At 46.9% G+C, this 25,630-nt stretch overlaps 1 protein-coding gene across 3 annotated transcripts in view; it reads right to left on the reverse strand.

Moving 5' to 3' along the window:
* The window catches only part of usp32 (ubiquitin specific peptidase 32), a 94,385-nt gene that overhangs the window by 12,808 nt on the left and 55,947 nt on the right, over nt 1-25,630 (reverse strand). For 2 of the 3 annotated variants that reach the window (XM_080459395.1, XM_080459393.1), the window contains exons 13-26: nt 25,419-25,623; nt 22,868-23,046; nt 20,812-20,952; nt 20,539-20,704; nt 19,179-19,336; nt 18,274-18,355; nt 18,109-18,183; nt 16,388-16,526; nt 11,378-11,483; nt 10,086-10,259; nt 3,849-4,023; nt 3,620-3,771; nt 288-399; nt 9-208 (exon numbers count right to left, since the gene is read on the reverse strand). In XM_080459395.1, coding sequence (XP_080315521.1) covers nt 9-208; nt 288-399; nt 3,620-3,771; nt 3,849-4,023; nt 10,086-10,259; nt 11,378-11,483; nt 16,388-16,526; nt 18,109-18,183; nt 18,274-18,355; nt 19,179-19,336; nt 20,539-20,704; nt 20,812-20,952; nt 22,868-23,046; nt 25,419-25,623 — 2,064 coding nt within the window. The remainder of the gene's footprint in view (nt 1-8; nt 209-287; nt 400-3,619; nt 3,772-3,848; nt 4,024-10,085; nt 10,260-11,377; nt 11,484-16,387; nt 16,527-18,108; nt 18,184-18,273; nt 18,356-19,178; nt 19,337-20,538; nt 20,705-20,811; nt 20,953-22,867; nt 23,047-25,418; nt 25,624-25,630) is intronic. The other variant, XM_080459394.1, reaches the window with a different exon arrangement.

Consider the following 25,630-nt stretch of genomic DNA (forward strand, 5'->3'; position numbering starts at 1 on the left):
GTGCTCACCATCTTCCTGTGCATAGCGATGATGTACCCAATGAAGGGGCTGTCCTGCACCGGGGTGACGTGCCCGTTGGCGATCCCGTTGGTGAGGGGCGTCTCTGGGCTGCAGGGCACCACGGTGCTGGGCCCGCCGTTGGGGATGAGGACTGGGGCGTTCCCCAGGTGGCCGTTAGCAGTGGAGCTGTTGGCAATAGGAGTGATGTCTGAGGAGAGAGAGGAGGAGGTGAGAAGAGAGGCAGAAGTTTCTCATAGAAGAGTGTGTGTTAGTGGGGGGGGGGTTACCTGTCAGGGTGGGGGAGCTCAGGGAGGTGGGAGAACCTGGCACCGGCACCTCGAATGCACACAGGAAGCCGTTGACAGACAGACGGACTTTCTGGTTGTCTTGAGGGAAGTTCTGAACACACAGAGAACATCAGGAGCTTCACTATATACAGTTGTGTTCGAAAGTCAGGGCATCCCTTTAAAAACTGCATATTTTATATATTAAAAAATGTATATTCATATTTATAGTCTCTCTGGTATATGGGAAAAAAGATAATACTATCAAGAAACATTAATGCATATTGACATTTTATTTTATAAATTGAACAAAATTACTAAAATATAAAACATCACTTTGGCATGTACAAAAGTGGGGGCACCCTACAGCATCAGTAGCTTCAGTACTTAGTAACACCCCCTCTGGCAGATATCACAGCTTGTAAATACTTTTTATAGCAAACTACAAGTGTCTGGATTCTATTATTTGGGATTTTGCCCCATTCTTCCTTGTAAAAAGCTTCCAGTTCTGCAATATTCTGGGGTCGTCTTGCATGCACAGCTCTTTTAAGATCTACCCACAGATTTTCAATAATGTTTAAGTCTGGAGACTGTGAAGGCCATTTCAAAACCTTCAGCTTGCTTTTCTTGAGGTAGTTGATGGTGGATTCTGAAGTATGTTTAGGATCATTATCCTGTTGTAGAAGCCATCCTCTTTTCAGCGTCAGCTTTTTCACGGATGCTGTGATATTTGCCTCCAGAATTTGTTGGAAATTAATGGAATCCATTCCTTCCTCCACCCGAGCAATGCTTCCTGTCCCACCGACTGAAACACAACCCCAAAGCACGATGGATCCACCACCATATTTAACACTTAGCAAGGTGTTCTTTTCATGAAATGCTGCTCCTTTTTTCCTCCAAACAAACCTTTGCTTATTGTGGCCAAACAGTTCTATTTTAACTTCATCAGTGCACAGCACTTGTTTCCAAAAGTCATCAGGCTTCTGTAGATGTTCTGTTGCATATTTTTGACGTTGTCTTTTATGATGAAGACGCAGGTAAGGTTTTCTTCTGCAGACTCTTCCATGAAGGTCTTGTTTGTGCAAGTATCGCCGCACAGTGGAAGGGTGCACCCCCACTCCTGAGTCTGCTAAATCTTCCTGCAGGTCTTTTGAAGTCAAATCTGGATTTTTCTTTACCTTTCTGACCAGTCTACGAACTGCTTTCTCCTAGAGTTTCCTTGGTCTTCCAGATCTCATCTTGACCTCCACGGTCCCCCTCACCTGCCATCTCTTAATTATACCCCGCACTGTGGAAACTGCAAGCTAAAAACGCTTTGCCATCTTCTTGTAGCCCCCCCCTCCCCGGCATTGTGGGCATCGATACCTTTCATTCCTCCTGTCTTACACAGGTTCTTAGTGGAACCCATGGTAGCTGAGTGTTGGCACAAGGTTTGTGGAGTCGCCGTATTTAAGAAACCCTGAAATTGGCACCAGCCGGCGTCCCTCAGGACAATTGTTGACACATGATTCAGGACTAATGAGCTGGTGAAGGTCTGAACTTGTAAATAGAATCTGACACTTTATAACTCTCAGGGTGCCCCGACCTTTGTACATGCCAAAGTGATGTTTCTGTTTTTGTTCAATTCATAAAATAAAATGTCACTATGCATTAATGTTTCCTGATAATATTGTCTTTTTTTCCTCATATACCAGAGAGACTATAAATATAAATATAATTTTTTTAATATATAAAATAAGCTGTTTTTAAAGGGGTGCTCTGACTTTCGCACACAACTATATATATATACGTATATATATATATATATATATATATATATATATATATATATATATATATATATATATATATATATATATATATATATATATATATATATTAGTGCTGTCAATCGATTAAAATAATTAACTGCATAATTTTCTGTAATCAATTGCAAGTAATTGCATTGTTTTTCTACTGAAGACTGAAGCTTGTAATGGATATTTATTCAGGAAAAACCAAGGAATTAATGTCGACTCAACACACATAGACTTCTATTTAAATTCAAAGACTGTTTTCATAATGTCCTTTTAGCTTTGCGTGAATACTGTTTCTCTCCAAGATTAGCAAAATAATAAAAACATAAATCAAATAATTAAGAAACATCTAACATGAGACTGGGTTTTGTTTGAGTGCAGGTCCACCACTTTGATTATTTGAATATTTCTAGAAAGAAAGTTTTGAACTTATTACATGAACAAGGTGGCAATAATATACAAAAATATCTATACACACACACACACACACACACACACACACACACACACACACACACACACACACACACACACACACACACACACCTGCCCGCACATGTGGGTTAGTATTTCCTCCAGCTTTAGCAGTTTGGTGGCTACTGGTCAGCCAACGTGGCAACCTGCTGTTTTGCTGCAGAATTACTTCTGTGGTCATTAAATTGGGCTAATGACTTTCACTTTCTCAATCAGCCGTCAAGTAACTTTTTAAAGTGAAACTTTCTGTCTTAATATGAATCCACTCGGTACTGTGCTGCGCCCATTGACACTGCACATGAGAGTGCACCGGTAAGGGAATTAAAAAAAACAACAACAGACTAAACAAAACTGCGTTAATTACAGCAAAAAACATTTACGAGTTAAACATTTCAAATCAATTAATCAAATTAATGCGATTTTTTGACAGCACTAATATACATATACAATATGTTTTTTAACAAGTTACATAATATTAATCTCACCATGTGTAATTGAAATTACACAATTGGATCAATATAGAAAAGAAGCTGATGCTAGAGTTTGTGGAGAATTCCCTGTGTTGTTTTTTCTTTTTCAGTTGTATAAGTTCAGCTATGTAAACTTGGATTCAAATCTTTCTGTAATAATGTTGATGAGAGACCCTAAAGTTACCCAGTAGAATAAGAGGATGCTGATAGAGCTAAATGACTTTTCTTCATTTCATTATGTGATGGCATGTTATTGGACGAAGGACCGGCTTCTCACACATTTCAAGACATTTGGGGAAACTGATGTTCATAATGTTGAGTAGTCCCAATAGTCACATTGTTTACTGTGATGATTCACTGATAATTTCAGAAATTGATTTTAATTGTCCAATTCCAGCACATGATCTGAACTTTTGTTGTGTTTCAGCTGTTGGTTTACAGAACTCTTTGAGAACTTTTGTTTTCCACCATCGACATACAGGAGAACATTCCTGCCATTTACTAGACTGTCATCTGCACACAGGAGAACATTCCTACCATTTCTCTACAAACACAGAACCGCCCTGTGCAGTGTCACTGTTTCCAGGGTTTGTACCTTGATGTTGGAGGTGTGGACCTCGGCCAGCAGGATCTGCTCTGGCTTCAGGCTGCACAGTTCACTCAGCTGCTTCTTCAGCCCCGTGTACTTCTCGTCCATGTTCAACCTCAGGCCAAAGCGCACCGGCGTGGAGCCGTCCAGTTTAATGACTGCAAACACAGCACACCGGCATCAGGTCTGATCTTCAGCCACAGTTCCAACTGAGCGGTCCTCCTGGAGGGCTTACCGGTGATCTCCAGATGCATGGAGCTGTCCATGGGCAGGGGCAGCGACAGGAAGTTGAAGGGGTCGAAGCGGGCACTGATGTGGCCGCAGGTCTTGCACTTGACCTGAGACTTCAGCTGGCCGTGGAACAGGTCCACCACGATGGATCTGTTCCTGCGCAGGTGGTTCTCCCAGGCCTGGAGAAGGACAACACAAGAGCATCTAACAGTGAGCTCACAGCTTGAAAGCTGAAAATCCGACAGCATGAAAAGAACAGATGAAGTCACATCTCCAACCTTATGCAACGAGTTCAGGTCAGGCTGTTTGAAACTAGACATTTATTCCTGCTTTACCTCATAACGACTACTAATGTGTCGCTGAAGATTGGACTTCATCATGTTTTTAGTTTTCATCAGAAGGGACAGTCGTAAGAGTCTGTTTGACCTACAAAAGAAACTATTGTCATGATTTAAATTTGACATATTTGTTCAGTCTGAAACGGTTTCAATTGAATTTTAATTCATTCATAATCTCTGGATTTTCTCTCATTACACGCGACATATAATGTTAAATACATTGTTTGTTTTAAAATGGCGTTGTTTTTTTAATATAAGGGAACATTTGACCTCCATCATATTTCATGTTGTCATAGTGATAAAAAAAATTCACTCAGAGAGCTCAGACCAGCTACCTCTCCCAGTTGTGCCCATCTGGATCATATCTTCTGTTATAGCTCTCAAAACGTAATCAGAGAAGGTTTTCCTCCGGCCCCCCGAATGTTTCTGGAACTGCAGACCGTCCTGATGCTGCACCATCACTGTTCTGCACGACGTTTTAATGGGGTCATTATGTTAGAGCTCTGAGTTGTGAAAAGCTTCACAATCTGCATCTAATGAACCTCAGCTCCAGGCCCAACATTCACTCATACAACAGCTGCAGATGTTCCTCCACTCAGAGCAAAGTTCTTCCCAGGAAGATGGTAATGCTCTCTACCTGCAGACTGCATCCGCTGAGCACCAACCAATGAGCTCCTGCAGAGCTCCATCTCCAGATACCACCAGTACAGGGACTGATCTACACCTCCAGATACCACCAGTACAGGGTCTGATCTACACCTCCAGATACCACCAGTACAGGGTCTGATCTACACCTCCAGATACCACCAGTACAAGGTCTGATCTACACCTCCAGATACCACCAGTACAGGGTCTGATCTACACCTCCACATACCACCAGTACAGGGTCTGATCTACACCTCCAGATACCACCAGTACAGGGACTGATCTACACCTCCAGATACCACCAGTACAGGGTCTGATCTACACCTCCAGATACCACCAGTACAGGGTCTGATCTACACCTCCAGATACCACCAGTACAGGGTCTGATCTACACCTCCAGATACCACCAGTACAGGGACTGATCTACACCTCCAGATACCACCAGTACAGGGACTGATCTACACCTCCAGATACCACCAGTACAGGGACTGATCTACACCTCCAGATACCACCAGTACAGGGTCTGATCTACACCTCCAGATACCACCAGTACAGGGACTGATCTACACCTCCATATACCACCAGTACAGGGACTGATCTACACCTCCAGATACCACCAGTACAGGGTCTGATCTACACCTCCAGATACCACCAGTACAGGGTCTGATCTACACCTCCATATACCACCAGTACAGGGACTGATCTACACCTCCAGATACCACCAGTACAGGGTCTGATCTACACCTCCAGATACCACCAGTACAGGGACTGATCTACACCTCCAGATACCACCAGTACAGGGACTGATCTACACCTCCATATACCACCAGTACAGGGACTGATCTACACCTCCAGATACCACCAGTACAGGGTCTGATCTACACCTCCAGATACCACCAGTACAGGGTCTGATCTACACCTCCAGATACCACCAGTACAGGGACTGATCTACACCTTCAGCTCCAGATACCATCATGGTCTGATCTCTACCTCCAGTTACTCCAGCTCCAGAGGAGGAACTGTGATGACTACAGGAGTCAGTAGCTTTTACACTGAAGACACACAGAGAGCTTTGGGTCAGGTGGTACATCTCCAAACCCAAACCAAAGGTTCTGTTAGCAGTCCACTTTTGCACAGCGTTTAACGTGACATTCAACACAGAACATGACTTTGCTCTTTGTGTGAGTCTCTTCCGTATCCATGGCAACACCTTATTTATTTTTCACGCCTGCACACCATTCACAAATTGTTGTCACATGATCACAAATGTAGGTCACAGAGGTTTCCATGATAAAATAATGTTTAAGGCAAAACGCAAATAACAACGAAATGAGAGCACATCTCAACAGGTTTGATCCCCGTCTGCCCCTGCCCATTTGTCCACTGATCCACGGCCAGCTGGAGCTCATCAAGTTTCAATATGAAGTGTTGGTTTCCTGTCCTGAGAAGCACAGGTTGTGTTCACTTGTTGATCTAGATGGAGTCCAGGTAAATGTACCTGGTACTTCAGCATCACAGAGTACTTCATCCACAGTAGTAATCTGATTGCTGAAGCCATTAGAGGTCCAGATGGATTGTGTCCTGAGTAATCCTGTCGACACACTGTTCAGTCATGAAGAGAGGTGTCAATGAATGAACAGTCAACAATCAGTCGATGACCTGTTTGTCCTAAAGTTCACACTGAATGTTTTAAGTCTGTTTTCTGTGTCTGTGGTATGTCAGTGGTGGTCTGAAGTTCTGCTGAGCTGCACAAGAATTATATCATTAAAAACAGTGAAGCTGCAGAACGACCAACTGGCATGAGAAGATCATTTTTAAAACATTGCCTAGGATCCCTACTGAAAATGTTTGTGCACACAAAAGCTGAAAATGGTGTGCGCCCAAAGAAATTCTGCTTTATAAAACCGTGCGTACGCCCATCTGCACGCACTTTCCTTCTATAGATCCAAGTCTACCTGGAAGGTTGCGCAGTTCATATCTCCCCCCCAAACATGCCCACTTTTTACCATAGATAGTCAATGCAAAGTGCCTCATCAATATTTTTGCATCTCAATCAGCCTGTTGATCGCCGGCATTTTACGATAAATCCTGACTGAAAAGACGAAGAAAAGGAATTTTACGGAGAGTGAAATAGTCATGGAGGAGGTGGAGGCCAGGGAAATGATATTACGTGGTGCTCACAGTAGTAGAATCACTAATATAAAAAAAACAATGATTGGCAGCTCGTCGTCCCTGGAAATAGTGTGAGAGTCTCAGAGAGATCAGTGACTGCAGAGGTGAAGAAGAAGAGTCTGATCTGAAGGTGGAAGTCAGAGAAAAGTGACATCTTGAGGGCCAGAGGAGAGTGACATAATAATAATAAGAATGTATTGGTTTTGTGGAGGAGGGTGAGGAGGAGGTCGTCTGTCTCCAGCTCCAGTGCATCTCAAGCGTATGGCGGTGCAGAGCATCCACACTGCAGCTTTACACACGACTGTCACCGCACTACTTACAATGATCGCAAAATACGTCGGACAGTCAGTCATTACTGATAAAAATGCCCTTGGTATAGTTAATATCCTCTTATAACTGGTCTCATGTCCGAATTTTTCATTTATCATTCTGAAAAAGCCAAGAATCACCTCCCAGTCTTTCATATCCATGGGCGCCGCCATTTGGAATGGTGACATCATGACTCGGCGGTGATTTCCGGTTCCTGTGTGGTGATTTGCACGTGGTGGCATTTGTGAGTTATTTGATGTTGTATGGTGGTGGTGAGGGCTTTTATCAAATCCCCCAAAAAAACATTACATTTATTTTATAGAACTAAAAATCAGCATCATTCATAGACATCTTTAATATTTTTTTAAATTTGTAAATTCATGCAGTGTTCTTTTCTGTTTCCGGATATTGTTTTGTTCTTTTTTCACATCACGACATGGTTGCAGAGTCATTTGTGAATTCTAGTTAGATATGTTGTTTACTGATGAAGTATTTTCCGGCACTCACCGAAGGCGGTGGTATTTCTCCCTCCCTCCCTCGTCTTCCCTGCTTGCTGCTCCTGTCTTGTCTGTCCCGTGTCAGAATCTAACAAGAGCCTCTCTTTACATCCGAACCGAACCGGAACCATGGAAATGATCAGCTGCTCTCTCAATGCAATCGACCAAATTTTCACGACAAGATGATCGGGCAAGGGACAGCCCACATGTCCCGATGGGACGTTTGCTGCCGGATACATGTTGGACTCCTGGGACAGCTGGAGGATCGTGTGTCTGTCAATTCTTTCCATCAAGGACGTGGAAGACCTCTACATAATTGGATTCATGATAACAGGTCTGCTGCTGATTGGAGCTGGTGGTTTCCTGATCTATCACAAAGTGGAGGAGAACCTGGCAGCTGCATTGGGAAGGCTGCCAATCGTCCCTGAGGGACTGTGCAGGGCTTTGAACGCTCAGACTCATGTGATCAATGAACTCAAAAGTACACAAGATACGACTCTTGAACGCAAAATGGAAACCAACTGTGAGAATTGCAGAGCTCTGCTGGAACGCTAAACAATGGCCATCGATTTGGAGCAGCATGAAGACCAGAGACTGAAGGACGAGAGAAAGCTGAAGTCGTCCTGACCGAAAACAAACCTTATCTACATTCAGATTCCCTCAGACGTCCAGACGCCGAAGGCTGGATTGTTTTTCTATTTCTCCTGGATGTGATTGTTAAAACGGAGGCTCTGTCCCTCCCTGATATCTCCTCACACCCGTCCCACTGGGAACTTGTCTCTGACCAGGACTATCAAGGCCGTCTCACAACATCAGATGCCGGACTGACACTGCAGAGATACGCAAACGGCACTGTTTCACCGCATCCGAAGGCCCTACCCCCGCCTCCCACGCAGACGCAGCCGGACTAGGCTAGCTGCGCGCTTGACCCCCCTCGTCCCGGCGGCGGGCTGTAAATGTATGTGATGAATCTGGCCTCAGTTCTCCACCTCATCACCTGCCCGCCAGTTTCCCCGGCTCCAAAATGTGCTGCACAAGGTTCAAAGTTGGCCTACCGGTACGCACATTCTCTCACAGTTCTTTTTTAGATCACAAACTCTGCGTGGGAAGTGACATACGCATCTTTCAGGACCCATTTTGTGCGTAAGCAACCTTTATAAACGAGGCCCCTGAGCTGTCATTGGATGACAGGATGAGCTGGACAGCCATGGAGGATTGAGCTGTGGAGGAAACAGTGAGGACAATGGAGGACTGCTGGACTCAGCTCAAACAAACACTAACAAGCAGGAAGCAGGAGCACACAGCTTTACTGTGGCAGTCTGGGGGGGCAGTTACACCAGCTGCTGTTTGGGGGCGTGGTCTAACCCCAAAAACTGACCAGTCAGGAAGTAAAGAAACACAGCTCATTCACTGGTCTGAACCGAAAGAGGAAGTCCCGCCCCTTAGTCCATTGGTGGGTAGGCTAATTAGCTCATGGCTAATTGGTAGCCACATACAACCGCGATATATAGTCTTCAGACCAGATAGGAATGAGTCTTCCTCATTACTTCTTCCTCAATGCTTCCTCCTCTCTACTTCTTCCTCAATGCTTCCTCCTCAATGCTTCCTCCTCTCTACTTCTTGCTCTCTACTTCCTCCTCTCTACTTCCTCCTCTCTACTTCCTCCTCAATACTTCTTCCTCTGTACTTCCTCCTCAATACTTCCTCCTCAATACTTCTTGCTCTCTACTTCCTCCTCTCCACCTTCTTTTCTCTACTCCTTCCTCACTACTCCATGTCTGCCCGCAAGATGGTTTCCAACTTATTCTTTCTGCATCTGCTTCTCTTGATTCACGGTAAGCTTTGTTTGTTTACTACCCAGAGCGCATTACTCTCTACCTCACGTCCTCTCACCCCGCCTGCTGGAAAGATTGTTAGCATGAGAATTGACAATTTCAAAAGGATCAGAGTTTCCCTGTTAGATCTGGTTCAGAGTTGGACGAGTGTTTGAGATGCCCAAACAAGCGGTTTTCCCCAGAAAGCCCCTGAAGAGACTCTGGTCTGGACCAAACAGGAAGTGTGAATGCGCTCTGTGCTGCACATTCTGGAGTTTATTTACCAGTTTTAATGATTCCTGCTCATTCATTTATTTTAATGTTTGTTCCCAGATTCCTGAAACCTCCAGAACTTTGGAATACAAGCTGATTCAGGAACAACTTTTGGGAGTTTCGGACCATTTGTGAGGTCATTAGTGAGGAAATTCAGACACTGACATTCACATATATGTGTGTGACCTCTGACCTCTGAGGCCACCTCCCAGTCGGGCCGGCCGTCGCTATCCTTCAGCTCCACGTAGGGCTTCTCGTGGACCCGGTTCAGGTCTTCGTGCAGCCCGTCCAGGAGGAAAGCCAGAAGCTCCTGAGAGTCCTGCTGCTGGAAGCCGTTGAAGCGTGGTGCGTATTTAGCTATGGTCCACTGAGAGGAAAGCAACACAAGGGAGAGTTCAACCACTCTGAACTGTGCAGGAAGTTAAACTCACAATCAACTCCAGAAGGAGAACCACAAACTTATTCAATCATCTGGCTGTAACCCAACCCAACCCAACTGACTGACGAATCAAACAAAACATAATTTACCAACCAACCAACTCAATAACCAACCAACCCATTAACTAACCAACCAACCAACTAACCAACCCATTAACCAACCAACTCATTAACCAACTGTCCGACCCACCAACCAAAACATCATTAACCAACCAACAAACCAGGTCATTAACCAACCAACCGACCAACCAACCAATGCATTGCCCAACCAACCAACCAAAACATCATTAACCAACCAACAAACCAACTCATTAACCAACCAACAAACCAACCAACCAATCAACTGACCAACCAACCAAAACATCATTAACCAACCAACAAACCAACTCATTAACCAACCAACAAACCAACCAACCAATCAACTGACCAACCAACCAAAACATCATTAACCAACCAACTAACCAACCAACAAACCAACTCATTAACCGACCTAAAAACCAACAAAAACCACCATTAATCAACCAACCCATTAACCACCCAACTCATTAATCAACTGACCGACCCACCAACCAAAACATCATGAACCAACCAACAAACCAGGTCATTAACCAACCAACCGACCAACCGACCAACCAACCAACGCATTGCCCAACCAACCAACCAAAACATCATTAACCAACCAACCAACTCATTAACCAACCAACAAACCAACCAACCAATCAACTGACCAACCAACCAAAACATCATTAACCAACCAACAAACCGACTCATTAAACGACCTAAAAACCAACAAAAACCACCATTAATCAACCAACAAACCAACAGACTGACCCAACAACAAAAAAAATCATCAACCAACCAACTCATTACCCAACCAACCAAGTAACCAAAACATCATTAACCAACCAACCATCCAACCAACCAACCACTTTCATCCAATATAACGGTGAGAAAAGTCTTGCATGTAATTCTTTCTGTATTTCTTTTCCTGCTCAGTGTAGTTTGGATTTAAAGGTTGTGAGTTGAAGCCTCCTTGATGTGACTCACCCGGAGTTTGAGCGGAGCCACGTTCTTCTGCGTGCCACTCCACAGCTCCATCACCAGGTCACCGTAACACTTGGCCATGTGACCTCTCATCCCGATAGGGTTGGTTCTGTAGGGAAGTTAGACGGGTGTTAGAGGGGCAGTTCAAGGGGTGTGAGAGGGTGTTAGAGGGGCATTTCCAGGGGTATTAGAGTGGTGTTAGAGGGGCAGTTAGAGGGGTGTTGGAGGGGCTGTTGCACAGGTGCTTAGATGGGCAGTTCAAGGGGTGTTAGAGGGGCAGTTCGAGGGGTGTTAGAGGGGCGACTCATGGGGTCTTAGAGGGGTGTTAGAGGTGCAGTTCATTGGGTATTAGAGGAGTGTTAGAGGGGCAGTTCATGGGGTGTTAGATGGGCAGTTCACTGGGCATTAGAGGGGCAGTTCATGGGGTATTAGAGGTGCAGTTCATGGGATATTCAAGGGGTGTTAGAGGTGCAGTTCATGGAGTTTTAGAGGGGTGTCAGAGGGACAGTTAGTGGGGTGTTAGAGGGGTATTATTTCTAGGTAGCGGGTAGCGCAGTAGGTACTAATTCAGGGAGTGTCGACCCTGCCTACGCGAGACCCGGTCTCAGCTGGCTCCGGCTGTCAGTACCCGGTTAGGGCCCTACTCAGGGATACAAGTGCCATTGCCTCGTGGCTTACCATTGCTTGGGAAAGGCTATGGGAGTAAACCCTGACAGAAAATCAGGAGTGGAGCTCCTAAGGTGGTTGGTGGAAAGCTGTGACATCTTCCAGCAACTCAGAGAAACAGAATCAGAAACAGATTTCCTTATATTCATTGTTCTTCGGAAGCACAACTAAATTAAAATAGCAGCTCTTATAAGAGACAATGTAAACAACAGAAAGTGCAAAGATAATTTGTGCAAATGCCATAAAAACAGAAAAACTGTAAAACTGCAAGAATAAATAGAATAGTGCAGACATAAAAATGTTAAAAAACTGTACGGTCCCCAGGGGATATTTACAGGACAAGGGGGGGTAAATACATCAGTTCAGGATTTGTTGGTGTTTGAGGCGTTCAGGGCAAAAACAGCTCTTGGGAAGAAACAGTTTTTTTTGTCTTTTCTGCCCTGCCCAGGGATGGGAGAGGGCAGCCAATCCATGTCTGGGCGGTGGTGATGACCCTCTGGAGCCTCTTCCTGTCTGCTGTGGAGCAGCTGGAGAACCACTGCGAGATGCCATAGCTCAGAACCGACTCCACTGAGCAGCGGGAGAAGCTCAACAAGAGCTCCGGTTTAGGTTGTTCTTCCTGAGGATCCTGCAGCTGCGATGACACTAAACTGTATCTCCTCGTCCTTTCTGTTGCATCCTGCCAGCAAGGCCGAGAGGGGGATTCTGACGAATGGGCACCCCAGGATCTCCATAACTTTCGCTCAGGCCTGCGCCCTGGAGAGGTCACTCCAGTGCAGCTGTTCCAGCGACAGAAACAACACAGGAGACAGCAGTTACAGGTTAAAAGCCCAGAGCAGATTCGCGTAAGCTCGGGTGGTATGGACTGTCTCCGACAGTGTGAGGGACCATTGTGTTCCATCGGTCAACCACTGCCCGCCTGAAGCTGGGCACGCCCCAAGCCAGTAAGGTGTTGACTCGCCACAGTCTGCCTGCTTCAATGGGTGCTTGGAGCTTAGGGTAATAACCGAAGAGCACACTGTAAACCCTGTACCAGGCCAAAATAAAACAAAACCACCAGTCTTGCGGCTGGCTACCTGGAATGTCAGAAATGCCAGGACACATCGTTCTGACGACCCCTAGAAAGTTGGCGTTGCCAGGAAAATAGCTATCATTGACCATGAGCTTTAAAGGTTAAAAAAAGACACAGCCGCCCTCCAAGAGACAAGCCTTCACTCAAATGGCAGCCTCACAGAGAAGGACTACATGTTCTTTTGACAAGGGCTGGAGCCAGATGAGCCTAGACTCTACAGCGTTGGTTTTGCTGTACACAACACCCTCCTGTCAATCCGCTGAACCTCCTTTCCATGGAACAGCACAAATCCTCTCCTTCCGCCTCATGACCTCTTCTGGACCTACAAACATCCTCAATGTCTTTTCCCCCCAACAGTCTGCCCTACAGCTGAGGCTAAGGATGTGTTCTACGAGGATTTTGAGGCCAAGGTCTCAGAGATCCCAGCAAATTAACATCTGTTCTTGCTTGGGGACTTCAACACCCGGGTTGGCGCAGACTACAGCTCCTGGACCTGCTCCATTGGTCACGTGGAACATGCAAGCTCAATGAGAATGGCCAGTGACTACTTGAGCTCTGCTCTTACCATGGCCTTTGTGTCACCACCGCATTCTTCCCCACCAAGCCACACCACAGAGTGTCCTGGAGGCACCCGAGATCCCGTCACTGGCATCAGTTGGAACTTGTTATTACCAGAAGACTCTTGCTCAACCATGTGCTTGTCACCTGCAGCTACCACAGTGCTGACTGTGGCACTGAACACTCTTTGGTCAGCAGCAAGGTGCGTCTTCAACCAAGACGAATCCGCCGCTCCAAGCAGAAGGCCTATCCTCGTATTAACACTACCAGAAAATCCGTGTCTGAATTGCATGAATGCTTCACCAGCGCCATTGACAAGGCCCTCGATAACTGTTAAACTGACAATGCCACGGTACGGTGGAACCATATCCGCGATGCCATTTACCAGTCTATCTCGGACACGTTCAGGATGAGAGGAAAAATGAGGACTGGTTTGAGGCAGGAATTGTTGAAATGGAGCCTGCCATAGCCATCAAGCAAACCGCGCTACTTGAACAAAAGAGACAGCCCACGGAGAAGGCACTAACTATACACTGCGAGTTCCGCAACAAAGCCCAACAAATCGCCCGCAGGTGTGCCAATGACTACTAGCTGAAACTGTGCCAGGATATTCAGACCTGTGCAGACTGTGGGAACATCCGTGCCATGTACGAGCGCATGAAGAAAGCATTTTGCTCAAGCATCATTAAGATCGCGCCTCTTAAATCAACCTCAGGAAGCATGATCACAGACCGCAGCAAGCAGATGGAGAAATGGGCAGCGCACTACCAGGAACTGTACTTCAGGGAAAACATAGTCTCCCCCATAGTCATCGAGAACACCCCTCCACTGCCCACCATGGAGGAGCTTGATGCCCCACCCACCATCAACTCACTCGTCAGCTGAAAAGAACCAGGTAATGACAGCATCCTGCCGGAAGTCATCAAAGCAGAAGAAGACAGCTTTCTCCTCTACCATCTCCACGAACTCCTGCTGCAGTGCTGGGAAGAAGGGGCAGTGGCCCAGGACATGCGTGATGACAAGATCATCACACTGTACAAAAATAAAGGCGATTGTTGTGATTGTAACTATCGTGGAATATCCCTCCTCAGTGTTGTGGGAAAAGCCTTCGCCCGAGTTGTCTTCAACAGGCTGCAGCTAATTGCTAAATGCGTCTACCCAGAGGCACAGTGCACCTTCAGACCCACAAGATGGACGATTGACATGGTCTTCTCCCTCCAGGAGAAGTGCCGTGAACAGAGATGTCCCTTGTTCATCGGCGTCATCGACCTGACCAAGGCATTCGAGCTGGTCAGCCGAACAGGCCTCGTCACTCTTCTACACAGGATTGGGTGTCCCTCCAAGTTCCTGAAGCTGATCATGTCCTTCAATGACAAGATGAATGTTACTGTTCAGCAGGACAGATCTTGTTCAGACCCCTTCCCAAATAAAAGTGGTGTTAAACAAGGGTGTGTCCTCACTCCGACACTCTTTAGCATCTTCTTCTCCCTGCTGCTTCCCTACGCCTTCCAACAGTCTAAGGATGGCATCTTCCTCCACACCAGGAGCAACGGCAGCCTTTTCAACCTGGCACGCCTCCAAACAAAGACAAAAGTACGCAAAGTCCTCATCAGGAAGTTGCTTTTTGCAGACGCTGCCCCCCTAAATGCACACACTGAGGAGTCACTACAGAGGCTTATCACCTGCTTCGCTGATGCCCACACCGAGTTCGGTGTCACCATCAGCCTGAAGAAGACCAACATCATGGGTCAAGACATCAGCAGGCTTCCTCAAATCTCCATCGGTGACCACACCCTGGAGGTCGTCGACAATTTCACATACCTGGGCTCCAACATCTCCAGAAACCGCTCACTGGATGCCGAGCTGAACGTGCGCATTGGCAAGGCAACAACAGCTATGGCTCGTTTTGCAAAGAGAGTTTCAGGTAATACCATGCTGACGACCAACACAAAGGTGAAGGTGTACCAAGCACGTGTGCTGATTACTCTTCTCTATGGAAGCGAAGCATGAACCCTTTACTCCTACCAAGAACGCAGGCTCAACATCTTCCACCTGCATTGCCTTAGACGACTCCTGGGCATCACCTGGCATGATCGTGTCCCCAACAACGACGTCTTGGCACAGACAGGGATACTCAGCATATTTGCCATGCTAGTGCAGAGACAACTGCGCTGGCTGGGCCATGACGGCCACATTCCAAAAGACATTCTTTATGGTGAGTTGGCCACTGGCTCCAGACTTACAGCACGCCCTGCCCTGCACTACAAAGATGTCTGAAAGCACAACCTGAGGGCAGGTTCCAGGCAGATCCAGTGGACCTGGAAACAGTATCCTCAGACCGCATCAGTTTGCGGTCCACCGTGAAAACAGGGATAAAAAAATCTGAATTGAGGAGAGAGACCAGATGGGAAGAACGGCGGCTCAGGAGACAGCAGAGAATACATCCAGCACCATCCAGGCCAGCACCTTTACCTGCAGCAACTGCGGCAGACCCTGCCTTTTAAGGATTGGCCTGTACAGTCAAAGCAGGAGCTGCAACTCAACCAGACTAATCCACCGCCCAATTACCATAGTCTTCCGAGACTGATGGATACCAACTTCAGAGGGGTATTAGAGGGGTGTGAGAAGGGGATTAGAGGGGTATTAGAGGGTGTTAGAGGGGAGTTATAGGGGCAGTTCTAGGGGTGTTCCAGGATGATAGAGGACTGAAAACAGACCTGTTGAGCTCGTACAGGTGTCGCCCTGAGATGAAGTAGTCGGTCAGAGGCTTGGTGTTGCTCACACATTGGATGCTGGAGTTCATGAAGCAGGTGTTTCCCAGGTTACTCAGACCGGTGGCTCCTTTCTCTGTGGGAACTGGGGTTAAACACAAGGACGTACGTCACCGCTCAAACTCTAATCAACAGCAAAACATCCCATTGAATGAAGGGAAAAAACTCTCCATATAAATCTACAGTTATTAGAATGTGTTTCAACTGGAGACCATTTAAAAATCATTCTTTTTCTCTCTTACGTAAAATGTTCAGTGTATTGAAACAAAATTAAACAACATTTATTACATTTTGGTCTTTGTGATATATAAATATAAAGTATATGTGTATTTCGACATCACGATAATGTTACATTTGCAATATATTTTCCAGGCCTGATGGAAATTGCTCTAATATGTAACTTCCGGGTTAGGCGATAATCTGTTAGGTTCAGCCCTCGGCAGATCAAATTGTCCCTGGACGGAAAACACCACGGGCTATTATTTTTTATCTCAACATTTCCCTGGAGAAAGCCCTCAGACGATGGGTGACATCGTGTGTGTGACGCTGTGTGTGTGTGTGTGTGTGTGTGTGTGTGTGTGTGTGTGTGTGTGTGTGTGTGTGTGTGTGTGTGTGTGTGTGTGTGTGTGTGTGACGTTATGTGTGCGTGACAGTGTGTGTGTGTGTGAGAGACAGTGTGTGTGTGTGACAGTGTGTGTGAGACGCTGTGTGTGTGTGACGTTGTGTGTGTGTGTGTGTGTGTGTGTGTGTGTGTGTGTGTGTGTGTGTGTGTGTGTGTGTGTGTGACAGTGTGTGTGTGTGACAGTGTGTGTGTGAGAGACAGTGTGTGTGTGTGACAGTGTGTGTGTGTGTGTGTGTGAGACGCTGTGTGTGTGTGACGTTGTGTGTGTGTGACAGTGTGTGTGTGAGAGACAGTGTGTGTGTGTGACAGTGTGTGTGTGTGTGTGAGACGCTGTGTGTGTGACGTTATGTGTGTGTGACAGTGTGTGTGTGTGTGTGAGACGCTGTGTGTGTGTGACGTTATGTGTGCGTGACAGTGTGTGTGTGTGTGTGAGACGCTGTGTGTGTGTGACATTATGTGTGCGTGACAGTGTGTGTGTGTGTGTGAGAGACAGTGTGTGCGTGTGACAGTGTGTGTGTGTGTGACGCTGTGTGTGTGACGCTGTGTGTGTGTGTGACGCTGTGTGTGTGACGCTGTGTGTGTGTGTGTGACGCTGTGTGTGTGACGCTGTGTGTGTGACGCTGTGTGTGTGTGACGCTGTGTGTGTGAGTGTGTGTGACGCTATGTGTGTGATGCTGTTTGTGTGACGCTGTGTGTGTGTGTGACGCTGTGTGTGTGACGCTCTGTGTGTGTGTGTGTGAGAGACAGTGTGTGTGTGTGAGAGACAGTGTGTGTGTGTGACGCTGTGTGTGTGTGACGCTGTGTGTGTGTGTGACGCTGTGCGTGTGTGTGACGCTGTGTGTGTGACGCTGTGTGTGTGTGAGATACTGTGTGAGACAGTGTGTGTGAGTGTGTGTCTGTGACGCTGTGTGAGACGCTGTGTGTGTGTGTGTGTGTGTGTGTGTGTGTGTGTGTGTGTGTGTGTGTGTGTGTGTGTGTGTGTGTGTGTGTGTGTGTGTGTGTGTGTGTGTGTGTGTGTGTGTGTGTGTGTGTGTGTGTCGCTGACCTTTGTGACGGTCCATCTTGCTGCTGTTGGCGATGAAGGACATTTCCTCCGGCCAGCTCATGTCTTTGTTCCTCACTGTGGACGAGGAAGAAACCCACTCCTCAGAGAACATCCACAATAACAAACTTCTAGGTAGAAAGAATGTGAGAGAGCAGGACCCCGTACCTTCAATGACCAGCTGCTGCTCATCCAGGATCTTCAGGCTCTCCAGTGTGTGATCTTCATCATCCAGGAGTGTGAGGTAGTTCTACACAGAACCAGAACCAGAACCAGAACCAGAGACCTTCATCACACTCGTTCATATCTGACAACCATCCAGTGATTCTGCACCATCACAAACTTTTCAAATACTCCCCTCTACATTCAAACTATTACAATAATACCAATCATCACCTCTTCTTTCTCATCATAGAAATAATCATCTTATCATTATTTCTAATATGAGACAAATTGAAATAGTAGAATCATTGTTGTGAAGCTGATTTATGATATGAAACTATTCATTCCCAACACAGCATTTAACCACAACAAATTCCAAACGTTTGCATCCCAAAAAATCTCCCATTAACGTCATTACATTGTTCTACCCGTGGAGTCTCTCTAAATGAACGTCATTTTAGGATTGAACCATTATTTTTGCTTGTGTCTGTAACTCCCCCGATACTGAACTCCGTGGCACATTAAGGACCAGCAGAAGGTTCAGGTTGGTGTGTCAGACTAACAGACCTTATTTCATTCTGGCCATAATAGATCATTATGAGGATCCAGATGAAAACTAGTTTTTTAAATGTAATTTGGAAATTCTGAGTGATCTTTTAAATGGCATCTAATGGTCTCATTGACTTTGTGCTGACAAACACTGAACGCATAAGAAGGTCTGGAGATCCCAGATGAGAGGAGTTACAGGGCTGAAAATATCAAGCATTGCTTCTGCCCAAACCTTTTGTGTTTTTGAAGAGAATATACAATTGTAAAATGTAAACCACCAAAATAAAACTTCCATTTATTTCATTTAATTTCAAAAAGATCCAGACATATTGGGGTGTGTTGGAACTCCTGCAGCCGCTCACCTCGCTGTTGTAGAGCCACAGCCTCATGTCCTCCTCCTTGATGCGCAGCCTCTGCGACAGGTACAGGTGAATGTCCTTGATGGTGGCCATGCGGCTGAAGCAGCCGGTGTAGGCCAGCATCCTCTTGAGGGGGGCGTTGGGCGAGGGCACGTTTCCTGCTGCAGGACGCAGAGAGGCACAGCTCAGGACTGGAGCTGGAACTCACTTGGTATTTCAAACAAACCAACAGCAGCTGGATTAGTTGTAAGGAAGCAGCAAGAAAACGGCTTTTGTTGTCAATCATTGCAAACTTGATTGGTCAATCAACTGAAAGGATTCCACTCAGTGTGGATTAATCAAATCAAATCAACCAGGATTAGTTCTGTTATTCACCACTGAGCTGCTGCTGATCTTTCATCTCCACAAATCGATCACCTTGACCCTGACCCTGCTGTGAGGATTAGTAATCAGACTACATATCGGGTCTCACGGCAGTTCAGCTGTTTCTCTTTATAGTCTGTGAGATGGGTTCAAGTAACGAGTGAAATTATTATAGTGATCAACTGACATTGTGTGTTTTCCTCTAAACTAACATTAAATTGAAGGAAAAACTAGAATATAGAAACAAAGAGTTGTGATAAGTTTTGAGCTTGTTGATAAACGTGTTAACACCAATAACGTCATTATTATGACTATTCTGAATGTAATAAAGCATAATACCTCACTAACAATGTCCTAAAGTTCAGGAGGCGTCACTCCACTGAAACAGTCCCACACTCTGACATTAATGCTTGTTAAACACTGCTTTCTGCACTTGAGTGAATTTACCTCCAACATTTGAGAAAAGTACTGCAGACCTCATCTGCTCTGAAACATGAATCCAGACATTGGAATAATCATACCAAGTGTTCTTCTTTAGAAACTACAGCCTGCCTTGAAGACGACAATACTCAATAGTAACTGTGACTAAAGCACTGTGGAAGCCTTTACAAGTTACTAAAGGTGAATATGTGGTATCAGTTCTGCATCACGATTTAGGATATCTGGTGGTAAACGTGGAATTTAATAGTGACGATTACATTGTTCATCATGTTTGGGCTGAAATCTGAAATCTGTAGGTGTTTGCCTGAATAACAGGTGAGGTGTTTTCAGCGATCAGCTGTTGCAGTGAGAGTTTAGTGGAGCAGGACGTGATGAACCTCTGAGAATGGATCCTGCTCAGTGTCATGTGGTGGAGATGAAAGCAGCTTTGAATGATCCGGTAGAGCCATTAGTGTTGGCAGGGCCACCGTCTGATTCCACCGATCCACTCGTTAGAGGAGGCGGGGTGAAGCGTGGCGGACAGCAGGGGGCCGGGGGTCTTGCTGCAGGCTTACATTACCTCTGGACGGGGGCAAATACGGTGGGAACATTCGCAGGCTGGTCATACCCATGTTGACCCAGATGTTGGACTGGGGCGAGCGAGACGCGGGCTGCTGCCGCAGGAACAGGAGGTACCGAGGGAACAGCTCCAGCTCCACCTGCCCCGTCCCACTCTGCACGATCACCTGGTGGCAACAAGAGGGGGGCGCAGGGCAAGGAGAGGGGTCACGTTGTGTTCAGACAGTGATGATGTGTTCATGGTGAGTGGAAGCAAGTGAAGCTCTGGACTCACCGGTCTTGGCAGGCTGAGGTTGGCACCGTACCAGTGATAGAGCGCCCTCCACACCGGCTCTGGAACCGTCTCAAAGTCTCTGCTGGCCGCCGCCTGCAGGGGGCGCCTCAGCCGGCCGCCCTCCATGGTCAGTGTGGGGGCCTATGGAGCACATCAACAGTCAGTAAGGAGCAACAGACAGCAGAGAGCAACTATCAGCAAAGAAACAGTCAGCATGGAGCAACAACAAGCAAATCAACAAGCAAATCAACAGTCGGCCCGGAACAAGTCAGCCCGGATCAACAGTCAGAAAAAGAGCAACAGTCAGCAAAGCAACCGTTAGCACGGACCAACAGTCAGCCTGGAACAACAGTGAGCACAGCAACAGTCGGCAAAGAGCAACAGTCAGCACGGAGCAACAATAAACAAAGCAACAGTCAGCCAGGAGCAACAGTAAGCACAGAGCAACAGTCAGCACGGAGCAACAATAAACAAAGCAACAGTCAGCCAGGAGCAACAGTAAGCACAGAGCAACAGTCAGCCAGGAGCAACAGTAAGCACAGAGCAACAGTCAGCCAGGAGCAACAGTCAGCACAGAGCAACAGTCAGCACGGAGCAACAGTGAGCACAGCAACAGTCGGCAAAGAGCAACAGTCAGCACGGAGCAACAATAAACAAAGCAACAGTCAGCCAGGAGCAACAGTAAGCACGGACCAACAGTCAGCCAGGAGCAACAGTGAGCACAGCAACAGTCGGCAAAGAGCAACAGTCAGCACGGAGCAACAGTGAGCACAGCAACAGTCGGCACACAGCAACAGTCGGCACACAGCAACAGTCGGCACACAGCAACAGTCGGCAAAGAGCAACAGTCAGCACAAAGCAACAGTCAGCAGAGCAACTGTCAGCAAAGCAACAGTCAGCCCAGAGGAACAGTCAGTACAGGGCAACAGTCAGCACAAAGCAACTGTCAGCAAAGCAACAGTCAGCAAAGCAACAGTCAGCAAAGCAACAGTCAGCAAAGCAACAGTCAGCAAAGCAACAGTCAGCACAAAACAGAACAACAGTCAGCCCAGAGGAACAGTCAGCACGGAGCAACAATAAACAAAGCAACAGTCAGCCCAGTGGAACAGTCAGTACAGGGCAACAGTCAGCCCAGAGCAACAGTTGGTCCCTGGGAGCCACTTCAACAGCAGCTGCTCACTTAGGGTAGGTCTACACTATGTTCCCAGCAGCCCCGTTTGCCCGAAACGTAGTGCGCCGTGGGATTTGGGGGAATTCTGAGGAAGGCGTGGCACGTTGTTCACGTTCTGTTAAGGGTCTCTACAGATGAAATGTGAACGCCGGACCATTGTGAAGCACGTTTATGCCTCAAAGGTGAAGGCAATCATTGTATCCTGAGACTTTAGCTGGGTGCAGACACTCCTCTGGATTTCTTTTTCGGTGGCAGAGCTTGTAGAACGTGTTCTGTCTTTGATTTCTCAGACTCCAACGAAACTCCCCTCTGGGCTCGGAGTTGGCTTCCTCCCAGACCGTGCACGCCGTGGCAAAACGCGACTGAACGTGATGAAACGGCGCCGTGAGAACCGTGATGAAGCGCGGCGCAACCATGAAACAACCGCGATGGAACGCCCACTACGCCACTTCCTGTAAGACTCCCGTCCCACTACGGACCGGCTCCAAGTTCTATTACGACCAGTCCCGTGCTGCCAATGCCGTTCATCCCGTTTTGCTACGGGATACTAAGTTTCTTATCTGCGCTGTGGCAAATTTTTTGACAGTTTAAAAATCTGACACGGCACCTACGGCAATCACGACCTGTTTACGTTTGCCCATCCCGTCCCCGTGTTGTCTCACGTCCATCCCGTTTTGTCCACGGTGGCCTGAAACGGAGCTGCCGTGGCAGGTAACGCCCCCACAATGCAACGGATCTGTACAATGCTTCAATCTGTGGAGCAACGTGGAGCAACGTGGAGCAACGTGGAGCAACGTGGAGCAACATGGAGCAACGTGGAGCAACGTGGAGCAACATGGAGCTCTGTGGATTGACAAATGGACAGACGGAAAGACGGACACAGACCTTGGGCGGCTCGGTGGTGACCAGCGGCTGGTTGTCGATGGCTCCAGGTCGCTGTGCGGCGAGCGGCGAGGGAAGTTGTCCGTTGGCTCCAGAGAAACACTGATTGTTGTTGTCGGAGACGTTGTGCTGCCGAGCGAAGCAGCTCTCTGTGGCTGGGGGGGCAACCTGGGGGCTCAGAGCTGAGGACAACACACACCAGTAATCCTACATCAGTTACTTTATTCAAGTACACACTGAGGCCTCAAGAGGATGAACTGCTGTTTTTACGACAGACTAGGACTGAACGATGAATTGCCTTTGCGATAATATTGTGATATGATAAAATGGGATTTTGTAATCGCAAGGGTTGCGATTTGACTGCTCACGTGAGCTGGTCATGTGACGACTTGCGCATCCTGCGTGTGTCATCTGCCCACCTTGACCGAACGGGTTAGTGGTTTTTAGGGACGGAGCCGATCCGATCCGGGATCGGGTTCCGATATCAACGTAATTCACGGATCGGAAATTTCCTTTCCAACCAGCAGAGATTTCTGATCCATGATCCTGGTCTGATCCATGATCCTGGTCTGCTTCATGATCCTGGTCTGATCCATGGTGCTGAAATGATCCCCAGTGTTTCCCTGCTGCTGCTCTGCTCGCTGGCTGCAAACTGTGGACTGGATTTCCTGAAGGGAGGCGGGTCTCAATGAGACCAGGAGGAATGAGGCAGGAAATCCATTCCACAGTTTGCAGCCAGCGAGCAGGCTAGGGAAGTAGCACTGTGCTATCCAACTTTTCATGGCAACATGTTGCTGTTTGGACGGATTTTACACTCAGAACACCACAAAGCAACACAGCAACATGGATGTTAGCAAAGCAACGCAGCAACGTGGATGTTAGCAAAGCAACACAGCAACGTAGATGTTAGCAAAGCAACACAGCAACATGGATGTTAGCAAAGCAACGCAGCAACGTGGATGTTAGCAAAGCAACGCAGCAACATGGATGTTAGCAAAGCAACACAGCAACATGGATGTTAGCAAAGCAACACAGCAACGTGGATGTTAGCAAAGCAACGCAGCAACGTGGATGTTAGCAAAGCAACACAGCAACATGGATGTTAGCAAAGCAACACAGCAACGTGGATGTTAGCAAAGCAACACAGCAACATGGATGTTAGCAAAGCAACACAGAAACGTAGATGTTAGCAAAGCAACACAGCAACATGGATGTTAGCAAAGCAACGCAGCAACATGGATGTTAGCAAAGCAGCGCCGCAACGTGAATGTTAGCAAAGCAGCAAAGCAACACAGCAATGTAGATGTTAGCAGAGCAACACAGCAACGTGGATGTTAGCAAAGCAACACAGCAACGTGGATGTTAGCAAAGCAGTTGTACAGCGAGCCGGTCGCTTTGCAAACAGACGTCAGCGTTTTAAAACTCCAGCTCCACGAGGAGACCAGCACTGACCGCAGCATCAGAACAATGAGCAGCAGCTCCTCCAGGCTGTCAGCAGGCGATTCACACCTCTGTGAAGCTGCGTCCTACTCCACGCTAAACTCCCTGAAAATAGTCCCAATCATTTGTGTTGTGTTCGAGCTGGAAACACTGCTGTTGGTGCTGCCTTGCTCAAGAATTTCCCCGGGGATTAATAAAGTGTTTCTGAGCTTTTAAAGATAGAACTAGTTTATTATGAGATGATGACGTCACGCAGACCCCCACATTGTCCACATGGAACTAAAATACTTTGTACTGCTTCCTTTTCTGACCTCTTTTGAGAGAATACATGAATATATTTGTACAATTCATATTACTGTAGAGAGGAGTTTATTACAGCCTCATATAAAATCAACAATAATGATAATATTAATATTAAAGCAAACAGCTCTGCTATCAGAGTCGTATCGGCAGATATACAAATTTAAGTTTCGGGATCGGATCAGAAGTGAAACAACGTGGATCGGTGCTTCCCTCCTGAAATGTCGATGAGCAAACCGCTCCAAACCCTTAATGTCCAGCGCAGCATTAGTATAGTGACCCAGCCTGGTTTACAATGGACCAGCGCTTGGCTTGTTGTGGTGAACGCTTACTAGACTGCAAGTCACAGTACTTAGTAAGTTTACTACTGTAATTGAAGTAGAAGATAAATAAACTGTCTATCATAGTAATACATGCTTCATGTGACTATCTTAACATAAGCCTCGCCTATAAGAAAGAACAATTTATGTAGAATAAATCTGATAGTTTATTATAATACTTATTGATTTATTGATTGTGTTTGTTGAAAAATACATGAGAAGAGAACCTTAGAAAAATAATCAAATATTCAATCGTAATATTGAGGAAAAATATCGCAATTAGATTATTTTCCAAAATGGTCCAGCCCTGCTACAGACTGAAGAAAGGGTGATAAAACATTCCGTGGTGTGGAGTGAGGCTGAATGGTCCCCGTTGACCTGTTGACCTGTTGACCTGTTGACCATCTCTGGGTCAAAGCAGCTTGAGGTCCCTGAAATCAAGAGCTGGACCCCAGTAGTACAGAGGAAGTATAATATAGAAATTAGAAACGGACCGGTCTCTGTAGCCTCCGAGGCGCTGGACACGGCATCAGGTGACCTCTCCTCAGACGGGCTGGAGGGGCCCAAGCCGCCGAAGCCGGCCAAGCCGGCCAAGCCCCCCAGCCTGTCGGGGGGGGCTGGCTCCACGATGGCGGTGGCCATGGGCCCTCTGAGTGAGCCCAGGATGGACGGCTGCTCCACCACGATGCCTGGATGCTCCTGGATA

The sequence above is a fragment of the Lipophrys pholis genome (genome assembly GCF_963383615.2).
Source record: "Lipophrys pholis genome assembly, chromosome: 3".
Lineage (NCBI taxonomy): Eukaryota > Metazoa > Chordata > Actinopteri > Blenniiformes > Blenniidae > Lipophrys > Lipophrys pholis.